Source organism: Bufo bufo, chromosome 4 (assembly GCF_905171765.1).
Source record: "Bufo bufo chromosome 4, aBufBuf1.1, whole genome shotgun sequence".
Classification (NCBI taxonomy): domain Eukaryota; kingdom Metazoa; phylum Chordata; class Amphibia; order Anura; family Bufonidae; genus Bufo; species Bufo bufo.
In genome coordinates this window covers 53,177,783-53,200,901 of record NC_053392.1, presented here as the reverse complement: position 1 = coordinate 53,200,901, position 23,119 = coordinate 53,177,783, and the positions used below count along the sequence as shown (strand labels likewise).

Below are 23,119 nucleotides of genomic sequence, written 5' to 3'. Positions count from 1 at the left end.
ACTTTAATGGCCTCTATCACACGGTCTGTATTTGGTCAGTTTTTTGCATCAGTATTTGCTCAGTATTGGTAAGGCAAAAACATGGAATGGATCCAAAACAGAGATAACATGTGATGAAAATATTTGCATGTCTTCTGTGTTTTGGACCCACTCCTGCTAGTGGCCCTGCAACAGACTGGTGAAAGTGTAAAAAAAGGCCCCCATTTTGGACCGGTAGAAAGGGTATAACATTGTGGAGAGGCAGTTGTCATCCCTCTGCCAAATGGTGATAATGAGGCTGTCACTACTCAAGCAACTCAGCATGCATCTGGCCATTTGCGCAAGGACTTGGAGGGACTCCGTGTCTCTATCTCCACTGCATACTACCATGGTCTGTCGGGGTCATCTGCATCTTCTTCGTAATTGCCCTCTAGCTCCTCATGCTCCTCTCCTGTCGCTTGGTCAGATAAACTACCTAGTTCTGTATAGAATTCCTGGATGTTTAGGTCTTCCTCCTCATCCTTCTCTTGTGCCAGATCAGCCTCCATAGTGCTCAGGTGGCCGTGAGATGTAGGCACCACGTCTTATGTTCCCTTGCCAGTCAGATTTATCAGCATCGCCTCTAGGATGTGAAGGAGTGGAATGATGTCATTCATCCTGTAGTCCTGGAAACTGACAAATAAAGTAGCATCCTCAAAGGGCCTGAGCAAACGGCAGGTGTCACGCATGAGCTGCCACTGTCTAACATCAAGGTTACACGAGATAGTAGTCATGTCTCTCTGCATCATCAAGAGACTGGTCACTAGGGATGGCCTTGCGGTTCGCCAAGCGGTCGTTTCGCGGGGAACTTTGCTCGTTCGCTGTTCGCCGAATAGGCAAACATACGGCGATGTCCGCCGGCGCTATATTCTTTGCATTGTGCCAAACTTTGACCCATGACACATCCATCAGGTGGGGCAGGAAAGCCAATTGAGATGTTTCAGCACATGGACACACCCCCTACCCTATAAATAAACCCGATCTGGCCGCCATTTTACATTCTGTTTTTTGCCAGTGTAGGGAGAGGTTGCTGGGTTGAGCAGAGACAGACTGTGAGAGAGTATAGAGACACTAAACGCTAGCTAATAGGGCCACAAAAGTCCTTTTAAAGACTGGTATAGGTGTGCTATTGATAGGTGTGACATACTGATGGGTGTAATATACTTATAATAATTTCTAACATAGAAAGTATATTATAGTGCAATTGTATTGTGCAGCAGTTGTGTCCGTTTCTGCTGCGATACTGCAGCTATACAGAGGGACAAACGCTATTGAAACAACTAATTGAAACTAGTGTGATATACCAGTTGCCCCCCAAAAAATCTGATTGAGGCAGGGGTGTGATATACCTATAATATAATTTCTATATAGTGCATTTGTATTGTGCAGCATTTGTGTGCGGTTCTGCTGAGATACCGCAGCTATACAGACAGACAAACACCATTGGAACAACTAATTGCAACTGGTGTGATATACCAGTTGCCCCCCCAAAAATCTGATTGAGGCAGGGGTGCGATGTACCTAGAAGTTGCAGGGGCAGAACCATCAGTCAGTTCGTGTAGGCGTGTGCAAACATACTGCCCCACCATGTCGCACGTCCCCGTGATGTCCACGATCCAACTTTCGATGTTCTTTTCTGCGCCTACCATGGTGATCACGGGTGGCGGGGAATCAGGGTTCCAGGCCGGAGAGGGAGCCTGAGAAAGGGATACCACATCTAAGGGAGGTCAATGGATGAAATTAAATGTAATCGAGCGGAAATGTGGAACAAAGTATTGAAGCATAAGCTTCCAAATTAAGGAGAGGGCGCGCGGCAATTACCCACTCCCGACTTAGGGAGGTAGTGACGATAAATACCAATACAGGACTCTTAAGATGCCCTGTTATTGGAATGATTAATAAAAAATTATAGGTAATGTCACTGGGGTATTTAGGATTTGGAAACGTTAGACAGGAAAGGCCCTGGTGCCGCTTTGTTGTTTCTAGATAACTTCTGCCTGGTTGCACGTTCCTGTGACGTCCACCTTCCATTTGAATATCTTCTCTATCAACTTTCGATGTTCTTTTCTGAACCTACCATGTTGATCAGGGTTCAACACCGAAGAGGGAGCTTGAGAAAGGGAGACCTCATCCAAGGGAGGTCAATGGCTGCAATGTGATGAAGCGGAAATGTGGGACAAATTATTAAAGCAGAAGGATCGAATAAAAGGGCCAATTAAAGACGAATTTTAGAAATTTAAGTCCCTGTCACCTATGCAGAACGGGGGTTTTTCATTGCCAGAAATGGGTTATTGTCACCCACCAATGGAACAGATTATTTTAGAAAATTTCGGTCCATGTCACCTATGCAGAGCAGAGGTTTATTCACGGCAAAAATTGTAAAATGTCAACTCAAGAATGTAACAGAAAAAATAGTGAAATTTATTAACCTGTTTACTAGGTAGAGCAGGGGTCTATCACAGCCAAAAATTGGTTAATTTCACCCAAAAATGTAACAGACAAATTAGTGATTTTTTTTACCTGTCTACTAGGTATAGCAGTGGTATATCACACCCAAAAATTTGTGAATTTGACCCGAAAATGTAACAGACAAATTAGTAATTTTTTTTTACCTGTCTACTAAGAATAGGAGTGGTATATCACAGCCAAAAATTGCTAAATTTCACCCTAAAATGTAACAGACAAATTAGTGTTGTTTTTTTTTTTTACCTATCTACTAGGTATAACAGTGGTATATCACACCCAAAAATTGGTGAATTTCATCTGAAAATTTAACAGACAAATTAGTGCATTTTTTAACCTGTCTACTAACATAGAAACATAGAATGTGTCGGCAGATAAGAACCATTTGGCCCATCTAGTCTGCCCAATATATCTGAATCCTATGAATAGCCCCTGGCCCTATCTTATATGAAGGATGGCCTTATGCCTATCCCATGCATGCTTAAACCCCTTCACTGTATTTGCAGCTACCACTTCTGCAGGAAGGCTATTCCATGCATCCACTACTCTCTCAGTAAAGTAATACTTCCTTATATTACTTTTAAACCTTTGCCCCTCTAATTTAAAACTGTGTCCTCTTGTGGTAGTTTTTCTTCTTTTAAATATGCTCTCTTCCTTTACCGAGTTGATTCCCTTTATGTATTTAAAAGTTTCTATCATATCCCCTCTGTCTCTTCTTTCTTCCAAGCTATACATATTAAGGTCCTTTAACCTTTCCTGGTAAGTTTTATCCTGCAATCCATGTACTAGTTTAGTAGCTCTTCTCTGAACTCTCTCTAGAGTATCTATATCCTTCTGGAGATATGGCCTCCAGTACTGCGCACAATACTCCAAGTGAGGTCTCACCAGTGTTCTGTACAGCGGCATAAGCACTTCACTCTTTCTACTGCTTATACCTCTCCCTATACATCCAAGCATTCTGCTGGCATTTCGTGCTGCTCTATTACATTGTCTTCCCACCTTTAAGTCTTCTGAAATAATTACTCCTAAATCCCTTTCCTCAGATACTGAGGTCAGGACTGTGTCAAATATTCTATATTCTGCCCTTGGGTTTTTACGCCCCAGGTGCATTATCTTGCACCTATCCACATTAAATTTCAGTTTCCAGAGTTCTGACCATTCTTCTAGTTTTCCTAAATCCTTTTCCATTTGGCGTTTCCCTCCAGGAACATCAACCCTGTTACATATCTTTGTGTCATCAGCAAAAATACAAACCTTACCAGCGAGGCCTTTTGCAATATCACTTATGAAGATATTAAACAAAATCGGTCCCAGTACAGATCCCTGTGGAACCCCACTGGTAACATTACCTTGTTTTGAATGTTCTCCATTGACTACAACCCTCTGTTGTCTGTCACTCAGCCACTGCCTAATCCACTCAACAATATGGGAGTCCATGCTCAATGACTGCAGTTTATTGATAAGTCTTCTATGTGGGACAGTGTCAAAAGCCTTACTAAAATCTAGATATGCGATGTCTACTGCACCTCCACCGTCTATTATTTTATTCACCCAGTCAAAAAAGTCTATAAGATTTGTTTGACATGATCTCCCTGAAGTAAACCCATGTTGTTTTTCATCTTGCAATCCAAGATGGTATAGCAGTGGTATATCACACCCAAAAATTGCTGAATTTCACCCTAAAATGTAACAGACCAATTAGTGAAGTGACATAAAATAAAATAAAATACATACAAATAAAAAATAAAAACTTGATTTATGAAGTGGAGGTCCATATGGAGTAGGAGTTTGAGGAAGCGGTGGACGTAGGGGTGAAGGTGAAAGCGGCGGTGGAGGAGGACGAGGTAGCCAACACTGGTTTTTGGTTTTAATATTTTTTTTATTTATTAGGGTACACCACAAAAGAGTGGGAAATATCAAAAATACAACAATGAACAATTGCGCTGTAGTATAACAATGGCTGGGTAATGCCGGTATACATGTCTATTGTGCTCAAGGTACAGACAAGTCCCGTGGGATCCATGCCTGGTTCATTTTATTGAACGTGATCTTGCCCACATTGGCTGTGGACAGGCGGCTGCGCTTGTCTGTGATAATGCCCCCTGCCATGCTAAACACACGTTCAGATAATACACTGGCTGAAGGGCAGGCCAGCACCTTCAAGGCGTAAAGGGCAAGCTCAGGCCATGTGCCCAATTTGGAGACCCAGAAGTTGAAGGGGGCAGACCATTGTTGCTGTCAGATCCTCTGTTTGTGGTGTGGCAGGTCGCACTGTCACTCCAGAGGTGGATGAATAGGCCAAGACTGCAGCAGAAGAGGAAGCAGGAGAAGCCAGAGACCTTTCTTGGTTTTTGAGGTGTCTACTCCACTGCAGCAGGTGCTTTGTACTTAAATGCCTGGTCATGCAGGTTGTGCTCAGGTTGAGAATGTTTATGCCTCGCTTCGGGCTCTGATTGCACAGCGCGCAAACCACTCGTGTCTTGTTGTGATCACATTGTCTGAAGAACTGCCACGCCAGGGAACTCCTTGGAGCTGGCTTTGGTGTGCTCTGTTTCTTGCTGCGGTGGGCAGTAGCAGGCGTAATGTCTAGGGGGACAGCAGCTCCGCTTTTGCACCCTGCTCCCTCTTCTGCTCTGCTGGTGTCTCTGTGCAACCACCGCCTCTTCCTAAGAACTACACAGGTCACTCGCATGACCTTGATTCCATGTGGGGTCGAGGACCTCATCGTCCTCCACATCATCTTCCACCCAGTCTTCACCCCTGCCCTCCTTGTCGGTCTGCACACTTTCGAAAGCCACAGCAGTTGGCACCTGTGTTTCGTCATCATCCGAGACGTGCTGCGATGGTCCTTTCATGTAGTCATCTTGAAACATATGTGGTTGGGCATCGGTGAACTCAATCTCTTCCACTTCTCGGGCAGGACTAGGTGGATGGCCCTGGGAAACCCTGCTAACAGAGTCATCAAAAAGCAGAAGAGACTGCTGCATGACTTGGGGCTCAGACTGCTTGGCTGATTTGCAAGGGGGTGAGGTGAAAGACTGATGGACATCGGCTGCAGGTGCCAACTGTGGTCTTTTAGCAGGAGACTAGGTGGGAGATAATGTGAAGGAACTGGATCCACTGTTAGCAACCCAATCTACTATCGCCTGTACTTGTTCAGGCCTCACCATTCGTAGAGACGCATTCGGCCCGACCAAATACCGCTGCAGGTTCTGTCGCCTACTCGTACCTTTGAAAGGGGTTTCACTTGTGCGTGTAGCTGGCACAGATCGACCACGTCCTCTCCCTACAACAGCAATAGCAGAATAGAACCATCGTATCTAAAGGGTGTATCTCACAATGACATATGCAGCAAAGGCTGAAAAATTTATTTTTTTGCCCAAATGGGTGTTTTTTTTTATAGCAGAATAGAACAACAGTATGTAAAGGGTGCATCTTAAAATGACAGATGCAGCAAAGGCTGCAATTTTAAGTATTTTGCTCAAGAAGGGCGTTTTTTTTTACTAACAGAATATGACAGCAGTATATAATGCTTGAATTTCACACATTCAGATGCAGCAAGGGCTGTAAAATTGTGTTCTTTGCCCAAAAAGGGTGTTTTTTAAAACCCAGAAAATTATAGCTGTATTTCTAGCTTAAATTGCACACTGACTAATGCTGCAAAGGCACCAGATGTAGGATATTGCCAAAAAAGGGTGTTTTAAAAAACAACAACTGATTATTATTGCAGTATTTCAAGCTTAGATTTGAATGTCACAAAAGCACAGATGCAGTGCTGGTGCACTGAGCTTGCATAAAATGGCCGCCACCGCCCACCTAACTAACAGATGGATAAAAGTTATTTTTCTGTGTCACTGGGCTCAGGGCAGGGTATAAAGATTGTGCACTGCATCCACAAAACTAAGTCTATGTAGATCGAGTTCAATTGGAGTTCTGATTAAAGATTTTCTCCTATTCTCTTCCTCACAGCTGCAGCATCCTCTCCCTACACTAGTAAGATCAGAGTGACGTGCAGCGCTACATGACTCCAGCTTATATAGAGGCTGGGTCACATGCTGCACTGACCAATCGCAAAGCCATTAGTAGGCATGGCTATGATGGCTTCTAGGGGCATAACGTTAAAAGCTTGTTGATTGGCTGCTCTGCAGCCTTTCAAAAAGCGCTAAGAAATCGCCGAACACTGAATCCGAACCTGAACTTTTACAGAAATGTTCGGGTTTGGGTTCGGGGTCAAAAAATCCTAAAGATCGGTACGAACCTGAATTTTACAGTTCGGGTTCGCTCAACCCTAGTAGATTCATGTCTGGATGTAGAAAGATGAACACAGGAGTTATAGATGGAGTAGCTGCTGCAGGCAAAGCAGAGTGGGGGGCGTGGCCAGCCTGTGACTCATCACTGTGCAGTGCAGCCTGGCTTGTGTATCAATAAAGTTATGTATTCAACAAAACAAGAAGGGAAGAAAGTAAAGAGGTCTGCCAGGATAATGTGATGTCTTCCAGGAGTGTAGGAAAGCTCATGAAAAACAGATATTGGGGGCATATGTATATATGGTGAGGGGTGTTAGGAGCACATAATTTTTTTTTGATTTTGGGACCGGACAACCTCTTTAAGTATTCCTTTTTGTACCCATCCAAATTGCGTATAATTTTCAATGGAGTAACAAATTGCGGATCCGCAAAAAAAGAAACGGATGACATCCATTGTAAAAATGCCTAAAACGGACAAGAATAGGAGACGTTCTATTTTTTTTTTGTGGGGCTACAGAACTGACATACTGATGCGGAGAGCACACGGTGTGCTGTCTGCATTTTTTGCGGACCCATTGAAATGAATGGGTCCACATCCTATCCGCAAAAAAAAATGCAACGGACACGGAAACAAACAACGTTTGTGTGGATGTAGTCTAAGGCCTTATGCACGTATTGCGGCTCCCAAAGCCGGGTCGGCAATCCACGGAATTGAATGGGTCCGCAATTCCGGAGATGCGGAACGGAGTCACGAAACGGAACACCGGAAGCACTACAGAGTGCTTCCATGGTGTTTCTTTCCGGGGTTCCGCACCACCAAAAAATATGACATGTCATATTTTTTCGCAGTGCGGACATACCACGGACCCATTGAAGTTGAATGGGTCCGGCCCGCTGCACAGATGTTGCCCGTGCATTGGGGACCGCAATTGTCATCCCCAATGCACGGAACGGCTGCACAACGGCCGTGTGCATGAGGCCTAAGGAAAATAGATGGGCTATGCAAAAAGCAACTCAGATTTTTTATTGAATAAGGCCCAGCAGACTTTTTTTTTTAGGGGACAAAAATACTTTTCCAAAGCAGGATGACCAGGTAAATAGTTAGTAACGATAATATCAGCTTCCAAAAAAATAAATACTGAAGATCCAGACACCACAGGGATTAATTATTCAGAACCCGGAATAAATTAAGCTATATTTTCTGAAGTATTTTTCAGAGATTTATCAATCCGATAATAACATTGTCAAAGAGAAGATGAACAGAAGATGGCCCTTGACAGTGATATCTCCCTTCGGGAGTTAGAGGATGCCCTTAGGGTGTGTTCAAGGAACTCCTCTCCCGGTTCAGAAGGTTTTCCATATGAGATTTATAGGAAGTATGGGGAAGTTATTGGAACCTATATCCTAATAGAGGTGATCAATCAGAGCAGTGTTGAAGTAATTATACAGTTTACAAATACAAGCGTGCCCTCTATAAATGACGGCAACACTGCCAAGGCTCAAAACAGACAGGTCTAACAGCCAAGAGGTGCACTAATAGGTAGGGCAACATACCAGTATTGGAAGGGGCTGACACCAGGGCGGCGGTGCTCCTCGACGCGCGTTTCGCGTATAGTTCGCTTCCTCAGGAGGAGTTATAGGGGGCACGCTTGTATTTGTAAACTGTATAATTACTTCAACACTGCTCTGATTGATCACCTCTATTAGGATATAGGTTCTATCTTGTATTGATCATTAGGGGTATATTCATTATCTTCACTGTGATAGGGCTGATAGCAGGGTGGTATATGACTGTGTTCAGTCCCTGCTTTTTCATTGACATATGTTGTAAATCATGTCTATCTTTTATTGATACATTAATAAAACTTGATTTTTTACTACTCTATAGTGGTGTGTTATGCACTAGTTTTTTGGTTGTGTTAACTTGTGTATGGAGTGGTTATCCTCTCCACTGAACATACATTTGAAGGTAGTCTGAAGATTTGTCAGTTGTGTCTCTCTAATGATCCCAGTAGTAAAAGAAGATTCAGATTCTTCTACCTTCTCTACTATATCACTCAAGTTCCCTTTTATACTTTCTTGCTTCAGCTTTTTACGAATTTCTTTAACGTATAATTTCCACTTATCATACATTCTGGCGAACTTTTTTCCTTTCAGTGCTGCTTCTTGCTCCAAATTTTCCAGCATCTTTGGGGTCGGTTTTCTGACATGTGATGAACGTCTTAGTTCATCTGCTTGGGCTATATTTATTTGAGGCAAGACTAATGCTGCATCAGACTCTTCTACCTCAGACAGTTTCCCTTGCTCTTCAACTTCTACTCTATCTATCTTTGTATCCTCGAACAGCGGCATGGTAATACTAGGCTCAGACATTTTACTTTAAATGCTATAACAATCAATAACTATAATTTTGAATATTAAAGGACCTTACATTTTAAATGCAATATTGAGAAATGCAGAAATAAATTACTTTCACTTTAAATGCAATAGCAATAGAAGACATACAGTAGTAGGGCTGGAGAGGCTTCAGAGAAGGGCAACTAAAGTAATAACTGGAATGGGTAGACTACAATACCCAGAAAGATTATAAAAAAAATAGGGTTATTCACTTAAAAAAAGACGACTGTGGGGAGATTTAATAACTATGTATAAATATGTCAGTACAGAGATCTCTCCCATCATCTATTTATACCCAGGACTGTGACGAGGGGACATCCTCTGCGTTTAGAGGAAAGAAGGTTTGTACACAAACATAGAAGAGTATTCTTTACAGAAAGAGCAGTGATACTATGGAACTCTCTGCCTGAGGAGGTGGTGATGGTGAATTCACTAAAAGAGTTAAAGAGGGGTCTAGATCTATTTCTGGAGTGTAATAATATTATAGGTTATAGTTACTAGAGATGGGTTGTTGATCCAGGGAGTTATTCTGATATATTAGACCACCTGTTGAGACTAAGTCTGACCTAACAGATTAAGAATGAATGGCGCAACAGATGAACAAGATGCACAGAGAGATTACACAAAGCCTACACTGTCCCTGCAGTCTCCCTATGCTCTTACCACAGCGTGTAAAAACTCTACCTATGATCTCCCTACACTGTCCCTGCACTGTCCACTATCCATTATTCTACAATTAAAAGCTTTATAAACCACTGTCCCTAGCATTTGGCATGTCTGTCACTATGCTCAGGTCACAATAAAATGGCAGAGACTTTTATAGAGCTGTGACATCACAGGGGATGGCTATCTGCTGATTGTCTGGCTGCATTGCATTATAAGTCATATCGCATTCCTGGGCTTCTTACTTTCACTTTGTAACACATTTTAGGAAAATAACTATTTGTTACCACGAAGCGCGAGGAAATTCTGATTCATGGCAAATAGCTCAACAGTAGCAGTAACCATAAAAACTCCCAACATTTATCTAAATAAAAAACATTTGTGGTCGGATCGGCTATCAGAACGGGTTAGATAGGATGGGTACACCCATCTACAACAAGCAGTAGAATTGTGCCATAACTGCTGCGGTAGGGCAGCCTAAAGTGGGCCACCCTAGTATGAAGTGACTGTAAGATGGAGTGGGTGGGTGGGTGAAATCAGCTGAATCGGCGTCAGTCTTGACCCACAGGTGCCTATAAATAGCCTAGTAACCAGCCAGCCTGGGCTCACAGGTGCATGTAAGTAGCCTTGTAATGACCCTCCCCTCCCACAAATTCAGCAAACTTCTTTGCTTAACACTTGTGGTCGGATCGGCTATCAGAACGGGTTAGATAGGATGGGTACACCCATCTACAACAAGCAGTAGAATTGTGCCATAACTGCTGCGGTAGGGCAGCCTAAAGTGGCCAAAAAGCGTAGACCTTAGTTTAGAGTAAAACATATACATACCATTACGACACCCGCTTTGCACTCAAAAGACACTACACGATGAAGGTGCGGAAAATACCGTACATATCAGAGACTTCTATATACGTTACCTCTTTGTCACGTGCGACGGCACATTGTTCTTGAAGGTAGCTAAAGTTGATGCTTTTGAAAGAGTGGTCGGTAATCAGGAACGATTTACTCCTATGTTGACAAACATATGAACATATTACGAGGAGGTCTGAATCCCGAGAGCTGCGGACTGAAACAACAATGGTGAATCTGATGGAAGGGCTTAAATGAAGTCCAACCATTCGCTAAGGGTCCTGCTTGGACACCAACTGTTACTGGTGGCAAATACTTCACCTATACTTATTCCCCAGGCGACCGCTTTAATTATTATTATTTTATAAAGGACCCAAAAGTTAGAAGATGGCGTATGCCGTTTAACTCTAGTAATGGATCAAGTGAAATGTGTAGACTCACCAGGCCTGGGGAACCATAAGCACGAATACATGGCTGGTTGAAATTAACGAGCTAATGTTGCCTGCACTGAGGAAAAAACATACCCACTATACTAGCAGTTGTGACAGGAAATAAGCTTAAAGTCATGATAACTATGTATGCTGCGCCTGTGATAGTGATAGGACTTGTGTCCGTAGACGTGACAGACTATATATATTGCGCCTTATTGTTGTACCTCTCACTTGAAGATGGACCGGTACAAGGTGCAACACCAACACCCTCAGCCTGAGTTTGAAGATGAAGTAAGCGTGCCTATAATGAAGACATAATGTACACACAATGCCTACTGCTATGACAGGACGAGCTTAAGGTCATGATAGACTACCTATGCTGCGCCTGTAGTCGTGCTAGGACTTATCGTGTCAGTAAACGTGACAGACTTCGTAAATCGCTTGTAGTCGTGACAGGACTTATTAGTCTGTAGTCGTGACAGACTGCGTAAATCGCCTGTAGTCGTGACAGGACTTATTAGTCTGTAGTCGTGACAGACTGCGTAAATCGCCTGTAGTCGTGACAGGACTTATTAGTCTGTAGTCGTGACAGACTTCGTAATCACCTGTAGTGGTGACCGGACTCCCTGTGGACGAACCTGATGCCATAGTATAGTTGTTTCCCTTTTTTTTTTTTTTTTTTTTAACAACCCCTTGAGAAGCGGAATTGTGAGACCCCAGGGTCATCTCCCTGGGAGAATAGGTCTATAATTCAAGAACCTCGAGAGATTAAATGTGAGAAAATGCGAACCCGGGAGAAGTTGATGTCCGAAAGGAAGGCTTGGGATGACTGCTTGAAAAGAAACAATGAAGACCCAACGACCTACAACAATAATGTGAGTGAGGTTCTAATGGCAAAGCCGCGCCTACGAGCCACCATGAGAAGAATTGTAACGCGAGCCACAGCTGACCGAGGCATGCGAGCGGCCTGAATGCAGAAAAGGCATGAACATACTGTGGCGGGACCACGCAGCCAACCTCGAATGGCGGAGTTGTGTGAGTAAAATGTAAACTGAAGACATGCGTGAGAGACTAATGGCGGAACCAAGCGCTAGAGGGACTAAAGACACTAATGGTGGAACCAAGCGCTAGAGGGACTAAAGACACTAATGGTGGAACCAAGCGCTAGAGGGACTAAAGACACTAATGGTGGAACCAAGCGCTAGAGGGACTAAAGACACTAATGGTGGAACCAAGCGCGAAAGGGGCCATGCGCAAGGGACACTAATGGCGGGGCCATGCGCAAAAGACACTAATGGCGGGGCCATGCGCAAAAGACACTAATGGCGGGGCCATGCGCAAAAGACACTAATGGCGGGGCCATGCGCAAGAGACACTAATGGCGGGGCCATGCGCAAGAGACACTAATGGCGGGGCCATGCGCAAGAGACACTAATGGCGGGGCCATGCGCAAGAGACACTAATGGCGGGGCCATGCGCAAGAGACACTAATGGCGGGGCCATGCGCAAGAGACACTAATGGCGGGGCCATGCGCGTCAAACTTAAACGGAGAAGCAATGCGTCAGAGACTCTAATGGCGTAGCCATGAATGCGAAACAAATGGCGATTTATTATTATTATTTATTTTTAATATATATATATATATATATATATATATATATATATATATATATATATATTTTTTTTTTTTTTTATCCACTTATGCAGCACCAGTATGACTTGGGGACTTGCATAACCATGACCCCCTTCGACAATAAACCTAGGACACTAACAAGCTTATAACCATATCGTACCCCTAACAACATGAAGATCGGTCATAAGCCCCACAGAGCCATGAGGCTGAAGAGATCATCAGGCTCCCGAAGCCAAGACTGCACTCGATGACATTGCAGTGACGATAAGTAATTAAAATGTGAGCTAGACCTGATGGGATATGCATCGACGTTAGTGAACCGAACCAGGTGCCTAAATAATACATTAAACCAACCGTGAATAAACAGATGAGAGAAAAGCGCCAGAGGCATTACAGTTCGCTAAGAGAAGACCCTTATCGTGAAAACAAATGAACTACTTGTGAAACATAGTAGGAATCTTACTCCTATTAGCCCACTAACCGCTGAGGACTGCATGGTGAACTGGGGCAGGAGGCCAATCCGAGTGAATGCGGACCAGAAGTAAAGGAGACCAGTCTGAGTGAATGCGAACCAGAAGTAAAAGGAGACCAGTCTGAGTGAATGCGAACCAGAAGTAAAAGGAGACCAGTCTGAGTGAATGCGAACCAGGACTAAAGAACAGGACACTTTTTTTTTTTTTTTTCTGCTGACGTGAAACAGAAAAAGTAGGCCTATAACATAACCACCAGTGAGGAAAGAAACGTAAACCTGAAAGAAAGCAGCTATGTTTATCGGGAGAACGGTATCAGAGCGGTGCACTGACTGCCCTAGAGAAAATACTCAGTAACCATGATGTAGCAACGAAAAAAATGCAGCTTTAAGTGGAAGCCGAATATGCAGCAACTGATGTAAGAACAGGTGGGTGAACGCAGCTCTGGATGTGAGTAGTGCCTAAAAACATGGTATGGGCCCAGCTCTGAGCATGAAGAGCAAGGTATAACGCAGCTGTATGAATGCAACCTGAAGTGACAGGGTATTGATGTGATGCAACAGCAACTCATAAACGCAGCTCTAGTAGTAAATGGAGTATAACATTGTTAATGCAGACACATGGACGTGGCTTTTGAAGGTAACGAACCTAACCATGATCATTCGACCATTAGCGCCCCACCCCCCTCGCCCCAGAGCGCTACAAGTCCCCCATGGTGTATCCAAGTCCAATCCTACTGTGAATGCGAGTACTCGCCTGGCACCTTCTGCCATTACCCAGGTGCGAATGAAACCTCCACATAATGCTGTAGGTTTTTTTTTTTTTTTTTTTAAATGGACATCACCATCACCCAAGAAAACATAAATGCGTTTTGAACGTAAACCCTGATGCAACGCCAATTAATCAACATATAGTGCACCTATGACCTAGCACAAAACCGCTGACACATGCGTGCCCATAACATACGGTTTATAGATTAAACACACTTCCCTACAAGAGCATCAGAACTCAAATACAGGCACCTAGACCGATCTGCTTGAGTACCCATATACAGACCACTGATATACAAACCCCCACACCTAGCATGTCTGGCGTTAACTGCGGATGTGCCCCCACATGTAAAACAGGTAACAGAAACCCCACACTTTTTTTTTTTTTTTTTTTTAAGCAGATATCAAAACGTAAGCCTGAAAAGAAAGCGGCTATCTTTATCGGAAGAGCAGTATCAGAGCAGTGTGCTGATAGCCCTAGTAAGAATACTGAGTAACCATTATGTAGCAATGAAAAGAAATGCAGCTTTAAGTGGAAGCAGAGTATAACACCTGATGTAAGAACAAGTGGGTGAATGCAGCTCTGGATGTGAGTGGTGCCTAAAAACATGTTATGGGCACAGCTCTGTGTATGAATATGAGGAGCATGGTATAGAGCAGCCATATGAATGCAATCTGAAAGTGAGCAGAGTATTAATGTAATGCAACAGCGGACGTATGAACGCAGCTCTAGTAGTGAACGGTGTATAGGACAAAAATGTAAATGCAGACACACGGACGTAGCTTTGAAGGTAACAATCCTAACCACGATCATTTGACCATTGAAGCCCAACCCCCTTTGCCCCAGAGCGCTACAAGTCACGGACCGTGTAACCAAGTCCAATCCTACCGTGAATGCCAGCACTTGCCTGGCACCTTCTGCCATTGCCCAGGCGCAACTGAACCTCCACATGATGCTGCAGGTGTTTTTTTTTTTTTTTTTAAATCAGCGACCATTGATCCACATTTACCATCACTTAAACCCAGCACGCGTAGCTTGAACCAACTGCAGACACGCGTCCCGCATGTAAACCAGGTATCAGAAAACATACAACCATGCCCCCTCTAAGCACATGCTACCCCAATAACTGTATGCAATGGCCTCACCAGGCCTCTGAACAGCCAGACAAACAACCATGGTTTGACCATTTAGCGCCCATACTCTGCTGTATCCCAGAGCGCTAACATATCGCAGGCCGCAGCGTGGGTCCCGTACAAACACCTCCGATCCTACCATGAATACCAGCGCCCTTCTGAGACATTCCGCCGTCGCCCAGCCGTAAGGAGCCTCCACCCATGCTGCTGTATCCTAGAGCTGAGCCAGAGGTAGTGAAATCAGCTGAATCGGCGTCAGTCTTGACCCACAGGTGCCTATAAATAGCCTAGTAATCAGCCAGCCTGGGCTCACAGGTGCATGTAAGTAGCCTTGTAATGACCCTCCCCTCCCACAAATTCAGCAAACTTCTTTGCTTAACACATATCACTAGGAAGGACGCAAGTCCTAAACATGTAGGCTGGCTATATGGGCTAAGGGACATGAACGTGTTTTCCTTTACTAAGTTTAGAGATTTTATGGTTTCTGAGTACTGTATTTCTTGTCTGTTATATTTTAATACTTAAAAGGGTAGCCAACATGAAAAAATACCTCCAGACATGGCAGACCTGCAGTGCTGATGATACTCATGTTGTCACCCTCGCACTGGATACAGTCTGCGTGGCTCCTCAAACAGCACTTCTGCTCCCCTGTGCGCCAACATCAACATCCATCAACGAGGGGGGGACACGTCACTGCCCCTTCCCTGTTAACTAATGTTGATAACGACACAGAGTGGAGAAAAAGTGCTGTTCCAGGAGCCACATAGATCGAATCCAGTGGTGGTGACCAGGTAACTATCATCCCTACTGGGGGTCTGCAGGTCTGTTTTCATCTTTGGCAACCCGTTTAAATTATTTTATTGTTCATTAAATTTTTTTTAGGTAAAACTAAGAAAGAGGCCATTAAAATTTTTAATACATTTGGGGTTTTTATATATATATATTTTTTTACCCTTTTTTATTTTTAGTCCCCCTAAGGGATTGTTCGATTGTTTATACCACAGACACAGCCTCTGTAGAGCCTCATCTCATCGTTCTCCAGCAGGAAGCCTCCTCCTATAATACCTCTGTATTTGAATGTGTATTCATTTATTCAGGTTTAGGCTATGCAGGAACTTGTGGTACTGCAGTGTTCCAGTGTGCCACTCTTTAATTCTAGTCCATTTACCTTTGACTCATCTTCTGGCTCCCAAAATCTAAACTAAGTACCATCAGTAGACAAAAGATGGTGAGGGACATCACCAGCTGTGCCCAATCCATTCACAAACACTATTAAAGGGAGTGTCGCTACTTCTTCCTGCAAGTCTAAAAGTTATGGCAATAATAGTCTACACGTAGATCAACGAAAGAATTTGGGGCTGCATATTGATATTTATCCCTGACATATTCTGTGATGTCACATCTGACAATCTGTTTAAACAGTCTCAACAAGCACAAAATAATTCCTAAATCACACTTTTGTTTGAAGTCACGCAATCTAAACCGCACCACTTCTACCTAAACTGGTATTTTTTGGATAAAAGATGACAACTAGGAAACATTTTGGAAATAAGGTCCATCCAAGTTCTATTGAAATCTCCAGGCTGATTGTCAGACCATTACACAATTTCTTTAAAATTTTTCATTGAGACTACAGTAATTTTGGCCAATACTAAATTGATAGAATTGTAGAGTAGTATCTAATCTGGTCATAGTTGCTTTAGAGAACCTTGATATTGCTTTAGAGCAGTGTTTCCCAACCAGTGTGCCTCCAGCTGTTGCAAAACACCTTTGGCTGTGCGGGCATGCTGGGAGTTGTAGTTTTGCAACAGCTGGAGGCACACTGGTTGAGAAACACTGCTTTAGAGTACCAAAAAAACTTTGGAGTCTGACACTAATATGGTATATACTGGAAATTGAAAATGCGTGTTGGACTAAACAGCCACTAGTTGTTATACGTTAATGTTGAAACCATACAATGCAAAATTTTAAACCCTTTTAATAATGATACTGTAAGCTGAATGAGATGTGGTCATCTGGACTTTCATGATGTGGTTGCTCCCATATAAACATTACCTATTGAGAAGGGTATGAAGGCCTCATTCTTTGTGAAATTTCCTTTAGGGTCAAGAAAGTGTTCTGGATAAAACTCATTGGGTTTCTCAAAGTAAGTTTTTTCTCTGAGTACAGAATGCAGCAATGGGATAACAGCAGTGCCCTGGATGAGAAAAAAACAGTTATGACATATACACTGCGTGCAGAATTATTAGGCAAATTAGTATTTTGACCACATCATCCTCTTTATGCATGTTGTCTTACTCCAAGCTGTATAGGCTCGAAAGCCTACTACCAATTAAGCATATTAGGTGATGTGCATCTCTGTAATGAGAAGGGGTGTGGTCTAATGACATCAACACCCTATATTAGGTGTGCATAAATATTAGGCAACTTCCTTTCCTTTGGCAAAATGGGTCAAAAGAAGGACTTGACAGGCTCAGAAAAGTCAAAAATAGTGAGATATCTTGCAGAGGGATGCAGCACTCTTAAAATTGCAAAGCTTCTGAAGCGTGATCATCGAACAATCAAGCGTTTCATTCAAAATAGTCAACAGGGTCACAAGAAGCGTGTGGAAAAACCAAGGCGCAAAATAACTGCCCATGAACTGAGAAAGGCAAGCGTGCAGCTGCCAAGATGCCACTTGCCACCAGTTTGGCCATATTTCAGAGCTACAACATCACTGGAGTGCCCAAAAGCACAAGGTGTGCAATACTCAGAGACATGGCCAAGGTAAGAAAGGCTGAAAGACGACCACCACTGAACAAGACACACAAGCTGAAACGTCAAGACTGGGCCAAGAAATATCTCAAGACTGATTTTTCTAAGGTTTTATGGACTGATGAAATGAGAGTGAGTCTTGATGGGCCAGATGGATGGGCCCGTGGCTGGATTGGTAAAGGGCAGAGAGCTCCAGCCCGACTCAGACGCCAGCAAGGTGGAGGTGGAGTACTGGTTTGGGCTGGTATCATCAAAGATGAGCTTGTGGGGCCTTTTCGGGTTGAGGATGGAGTCAAGCTCAACTCCCAGTCCTACTGCCAGTTTCTGGAAGACACCTTCTTCAAGCAGTGGTACAGGAAGAAGTCTGCATCCTTCAAGAAAAACATGATTTTCATGCAGGACAATGCTCCATCACACGTGTCCAAGTACTCCACAGCGTGGCTGGCAAAAAAGGGTATAAAAGAAGAAAATCTAATGACACGGCCTCCTTGTTCACCTGATCTGAACCCCATTGAGAACCTGTGGTCCATCATCAAATGTGAGATTTACAAGGAGGGAAAACAGTACACCTCTCTGAACAGTGTCTGGGAGGCTGTGGTTGCTGCTGCACGCAATGTTGATGGTGAACAGATCAAAACACTGACAGAATCCATGGATGGCAGGCTTTTGAGTGTCCTTGCAAAGAAAGGTGGCTATATTGGTCACTGATTTGTTTTTGTTTTGTTTTTGAATGTCAGAAATGTATATTTGTGAATGTTGAGATGTTATATTGGTTTCACTGGTAAAAATAAATAATTGAAATGGGTATATATTTGTTTTTTGTTAAGTTGCCTAATAATTATGCACAGTAATAGTCACCTGCACACACAGATATCCCCCTAAAATATCTAAAACTAGAAACAAACTAAAAACTACTTCCAAAAATATTCAGCTTTGATATTAATGAGTTTTTTGGGTTCATTGAGAACATGGTTGTTGTTCAATAATAAAATTAATCCTCAAAAATACAACTTGCCTAATAATTCTGCACTCCCTGTAAATGTTATAGAAAAAATATATAATGAAAACAATCAACAAAATCTGCAAGTAAAACAACTTCCATGATACAACGGCACATAAGGTTATGCAGTGACCTGCATGGGAGGAATGAGGTGGAGAGGATGGAAGCAGTAGTCTGGCGCTCATGATGGTGGGGATCCTGCTTCATCGCTCTCTGAAGTAGGGGTGAGCAAACTGCCACTGGGCACACTCTGGCAAAAAGTCCCCTGCCAAGTGGAACGCTGTGATAGGCCAGTTTACTAATACAATTAACTAGTATTTAATTGAAAGTCTCTGCAGTCTCCAAATACATTTGCTTGTAAATGTAGGCTAAGGCTACTTTCACACTAGCGTTCAGAGCGGGTCCGTCTGATGTCTGCTCAGACGGATCCGCTCCTATAATGCAGACGTTTGTATCCGTTCAGAACGGATCCGTCTGCATTATAGTTTGAAAAAAAAACTAAGTCTGAAAGTAGCCTGAACGGATCCGTCCAGACTTACATAGAAACATAGAAACATAGAATGTGTCGGCAGATAAGAACCATTTGGCCCATCTAGTCTGCCCAATATATCTGAATACTATGGATAGCCCCCGCCCTATCTTATATAAAGGATGGCCTTATGCCTATCCCATGCATGCTTAAACCCCTTCACTGTATTTGCAGCTACCACTTCTGCAGGAAGGCTATTCCATGCATCCTCTACTCTCTCAGTAAAGTAATACTTCCTTATATTACTTTTAAACCTTTGCCCCTCTAATTTAAAACTGTGTCCTCTTGTGGTAGTTTTTCTTCTTTTAAATATGCTCTCTTCCTTTACCGAGTTGATTCCCTTTATGTTTACATTCCCTTTACATTGAAAGTCAATGGGGGATGGATCCGTTTGAAGATTGAGCCATATTGTGTCATCTTCAAGCGGATCCGTCCCCATTGACTTACATTGTAAGTCTGGACGGCTCCGCTTGCCTCTGCACGGCCAGGCGGACACCCGAACGCTGCAAGCAGCGTTCAGGTGTCCGCTCGCTGAGCGGAGTGGAGGCTGAACGCTGGCAGACTGATGCATTCTCAGCGGATCCGCGTCCACTGAGAATGCATTAGGGCTGGACGGTTGCGTTCGGGGCCACTTGTGAGCCCCTTCAAACGGAACTCACAAGTGGAACCCCGAACGCAAGTGTGAAAGTAGCCTTAGTTTCTGTAAGGCCTCTTTCCCACAAGCATGTGTGGTATAGTGGATCTGTCAGTACTCCTGTGTAGTGTAGTATAGAGGATCTGTCAGCTCTCCTATGTGGTGTAGTATAGAGGATCTGTCAGCTCTCCTGTGTGGTGTAGTATAGAGGATCTGTCAGCTCTCCTATGTGGTGTAGTATAGAGGATCTGTCAGCTCTCCTGTGTGGTGTAGTATAGAGGATCTGTCAGCTCTCCTGTGTGGTGTAGTATAGAGGATCTGTCAGCTCTCCTGTGTAGTGTAGTATAGAGGATCTGTCAGCTCTCCTATGTGGTGTAGTATAGAGGATCTGTCAGCTCTCCTGTGTGGTGTAGTATAGAGGATCTGTCAGCTCTCCTGTGTGGTGTAGTATAGAGGATCTGTCAGCTCTCCTGTGTGGTGTAGTATAGAGGATATATCAGCTCTCCTGTGTGGTGTAGTATAGAGGATCTGTCGGCTCTCCTGTGTGGTGTGGTATAGAGGATCTGTCAGCTCTCCTATGTGGTGTAGTATAGAGGATCTGTCAGCTCTCCTGTGTGGTGTAGTATAGAGGATCTGTCAGCTCTCCTATGTGGTGTAGTATAGAGGATCTGTCAGCTCTCCTGTGTGGTGTAGTATAGAGGATCTGTCAGCTCTCCTGTGTGGTGTAGTATAGAGAATCTGTCAGCTCTCCTGTGTGGTGTAGTATAGAGGATCTGTCAGCTCTCCTGTGTGGTGTAGTATAGAGGATCTGTCATCTCTCCTGTGTGGTGTAGTATAGAGGATCTGTTGGCTCTCCTGTGTGGTGTAGTATAGAGGATCTGTCAGCTCTCCTGTGTGGTGTAGTATGGAGGATCTGTCAGCTCTCCTGTGTGATGTGGTATAGAGGATCTGTCAGCTCTCCTGTGTGGTGTAGTATAGAGGATCTGTCAGCTCTCCTGTGTGGTGTAGTATAGCGGATCTGTCAGCTCTCCTGTGTGGTGTAGTATAGGGGATCTGTCAGCTCTCCTGTGTGGTGTAGTATAGAGGATCTATCAGCTCTCCTGTGTGGTGTAGTAAAGAGGATCTGTCAGCTCTCCTGTGTGGTGTAGTATAGGGGATCTGTCAGCTCTCCTGTGTGGTGTAGTATAGAGGATCTGTCAGCTCTCCTGTGTGGTGTAGTATAGGGGATCTGTCAGCTCTCCTGTGTGGTGTAGTATGGAGGATCTGTCAGCTCTCCTGTGTGGTGTAGTATAGAGGATCTGTCAGCTCTCCTGTGTGGTGTAGTATAGAGGATCTGTCAGCTCTCCTGTGTGGTGTAGTATAGAGGATCTGTCACCTCTCCTGTGTGGTGTAGTATAGAGGATCTGTCAGCTCTCCTGTGTGGTGTAGTATAGAGGATCTGTCAGCTCTCCTGTGTGGTGTAGTATAGAGGATCTGTCAGCTCTCCTGTGCGGTGTAGTATAGAGGATCTGTCAGCTCTGCTGTGTGGTGTAGTATAGAGGATCTGTCAGCTCTCCTGTGTGGTGTAGTATAGAGGATCTGTCAGCTCTCCTGTGTGGTGTAGTATAGAGGATCTGTCAGCTCTCCTGTGTGGTGTAGTATAGAGGATCTGTCAGCTCTCCTGTGCAGTGTAGTATAGAGGATCTGTCAGCTCTCCTGTGTGGTGTAGTATAGAGGATCTGTCAGCTCTCCTGTGTGGTGTGGTATACAGGATCTGTCAGCTCTCCTGTGTGGTGTAGTATAGAGGATCTGTCATCTCTCCTGTGTGGTGTAGAATAGAGGATTTGTCATCTCTTCTGTGTCGTTTAGTATTAAGGATCTGTTGGCTATCCTGTGTGGTGTAGTATAGAGGATCTGTCAGCTCTCCTGTGTGGTGTAGTATAGAGGATCTGTCAGCTCTCCTGTGTGGTGTAGTATAGAGGATCTGTCACCTCTCCTGTGTGGTGTAGTATAGAGGATCTGTCAGCTCTCCTGTGTGGTGTAGTATAGAGGATCTGTCAGCTCTCTTGTGTGGTGTAGTATAGAGGATCTGTCAGCTCTCCTGTGTGGTGTAGTATAGAGGATCTGTCAGCTCTCCTGTGTGGTGTAGTATAGAGGATCTGTCGGCTCTCCTGTGTGGTGTAGTATAGAGGATCTGTCAGCTCTCCTGTGTGGTGTAGTATAGAGGATCTGTCAGCTCTCCTGTGTGGTGTAGTATAGGGGATCTGTCAGCTCTCCTGTGTGGTGTAGTATAGGGGATCTGTCAGCTCTCCTATGTGGTGTAGTATAGAGGATCTGTCAGCTCTCCTGTGTGGTGTAGTATAGAGGATCTGTTGGCTCTCCTGTGTGGTGTAGTATAGAGGATCTGTCAGCTCTCCTGTGTGGTGTAGTATAGGGGATCTTTCAGCTCTCCTTTGTGGTGTAGTATAGAGGATCTGGCGGCTCTCCTTTAATAATCTAGACTATACTGTATAATCCTTCTTTATTGCTAATTTCTGCCCCTTTAATGCACCTTTAATCAGGGCCTGTTGCTGGTATGGAGTTTGGCTGGTTAGGTGGGGAACAATAAGCATATTATTGCTGTTCTTGCCTGCAATCTCCTGCAAGTTATTTGATAGTAAACCATTTCTGTAAAGCATTACAATGTACGGGTTCAGATGAGTCGAAGTCATTTATTTGCAAAGTCGATCGAGTGATTTTTAAAGTGGAAAACCACTTTAAGACTTTGAACTGAACTCAGCTTTGGTTCCGACTGATACCTCAGGGGTGCAGACTTGATGATATTGGTTTGCATGTTGGAGTTGGAATAATGAAGGCTTCCATCTTATTGTTTTTTAATTATATATCATAGTTTATGGCTGATGTCGTAATAAATAAATGTAGGAAAAAATAAACAAAACTGACGCAGAATAAGGGTCCATTCACACGTCCGTTTGTGTTTTGCGGATCTGCAAAACAAGGACACCTGCAATGTGCTTTCTGAATTTTGCGGACCGCACATCGCCGGCAATGCCTTTTCTTGCCTGCAATTGCTGACTATGAATAGGACATGTTCTATTTTTTTGCGGAACGGAAGTGCGGATCCGCAAATGCGGATCCGCAAATGCT

The 23,119-nt window shown here is 43.8% G+C and overlaps 1 protein-coding gene across 2 annotated transcripts in view; it reads right to left on the bottom strand.

Moving 5' to 3' along the window:
• The window catches only part of LOC120997239 (cytochrome P450 2K1-like), an 80,087-nt gene that overhangs the window by 1,746 nt on the left and 55,222 nt on the right, over window positions 1–23,119 (bottom strand). For both annotated transcript variants that reach the window (XM_040427242.1, XM_040427243.1), the window contains one exon: window positions 17,132–17,273. In XM_040427242.1, coding sequence (XP_040283176.1) covers window positions 17,132–17,273 — 142 coding nt within the window. The remainder of the gene's footprint in view (window positions 1–17,131; window positions 17,274–23,119) is intronic.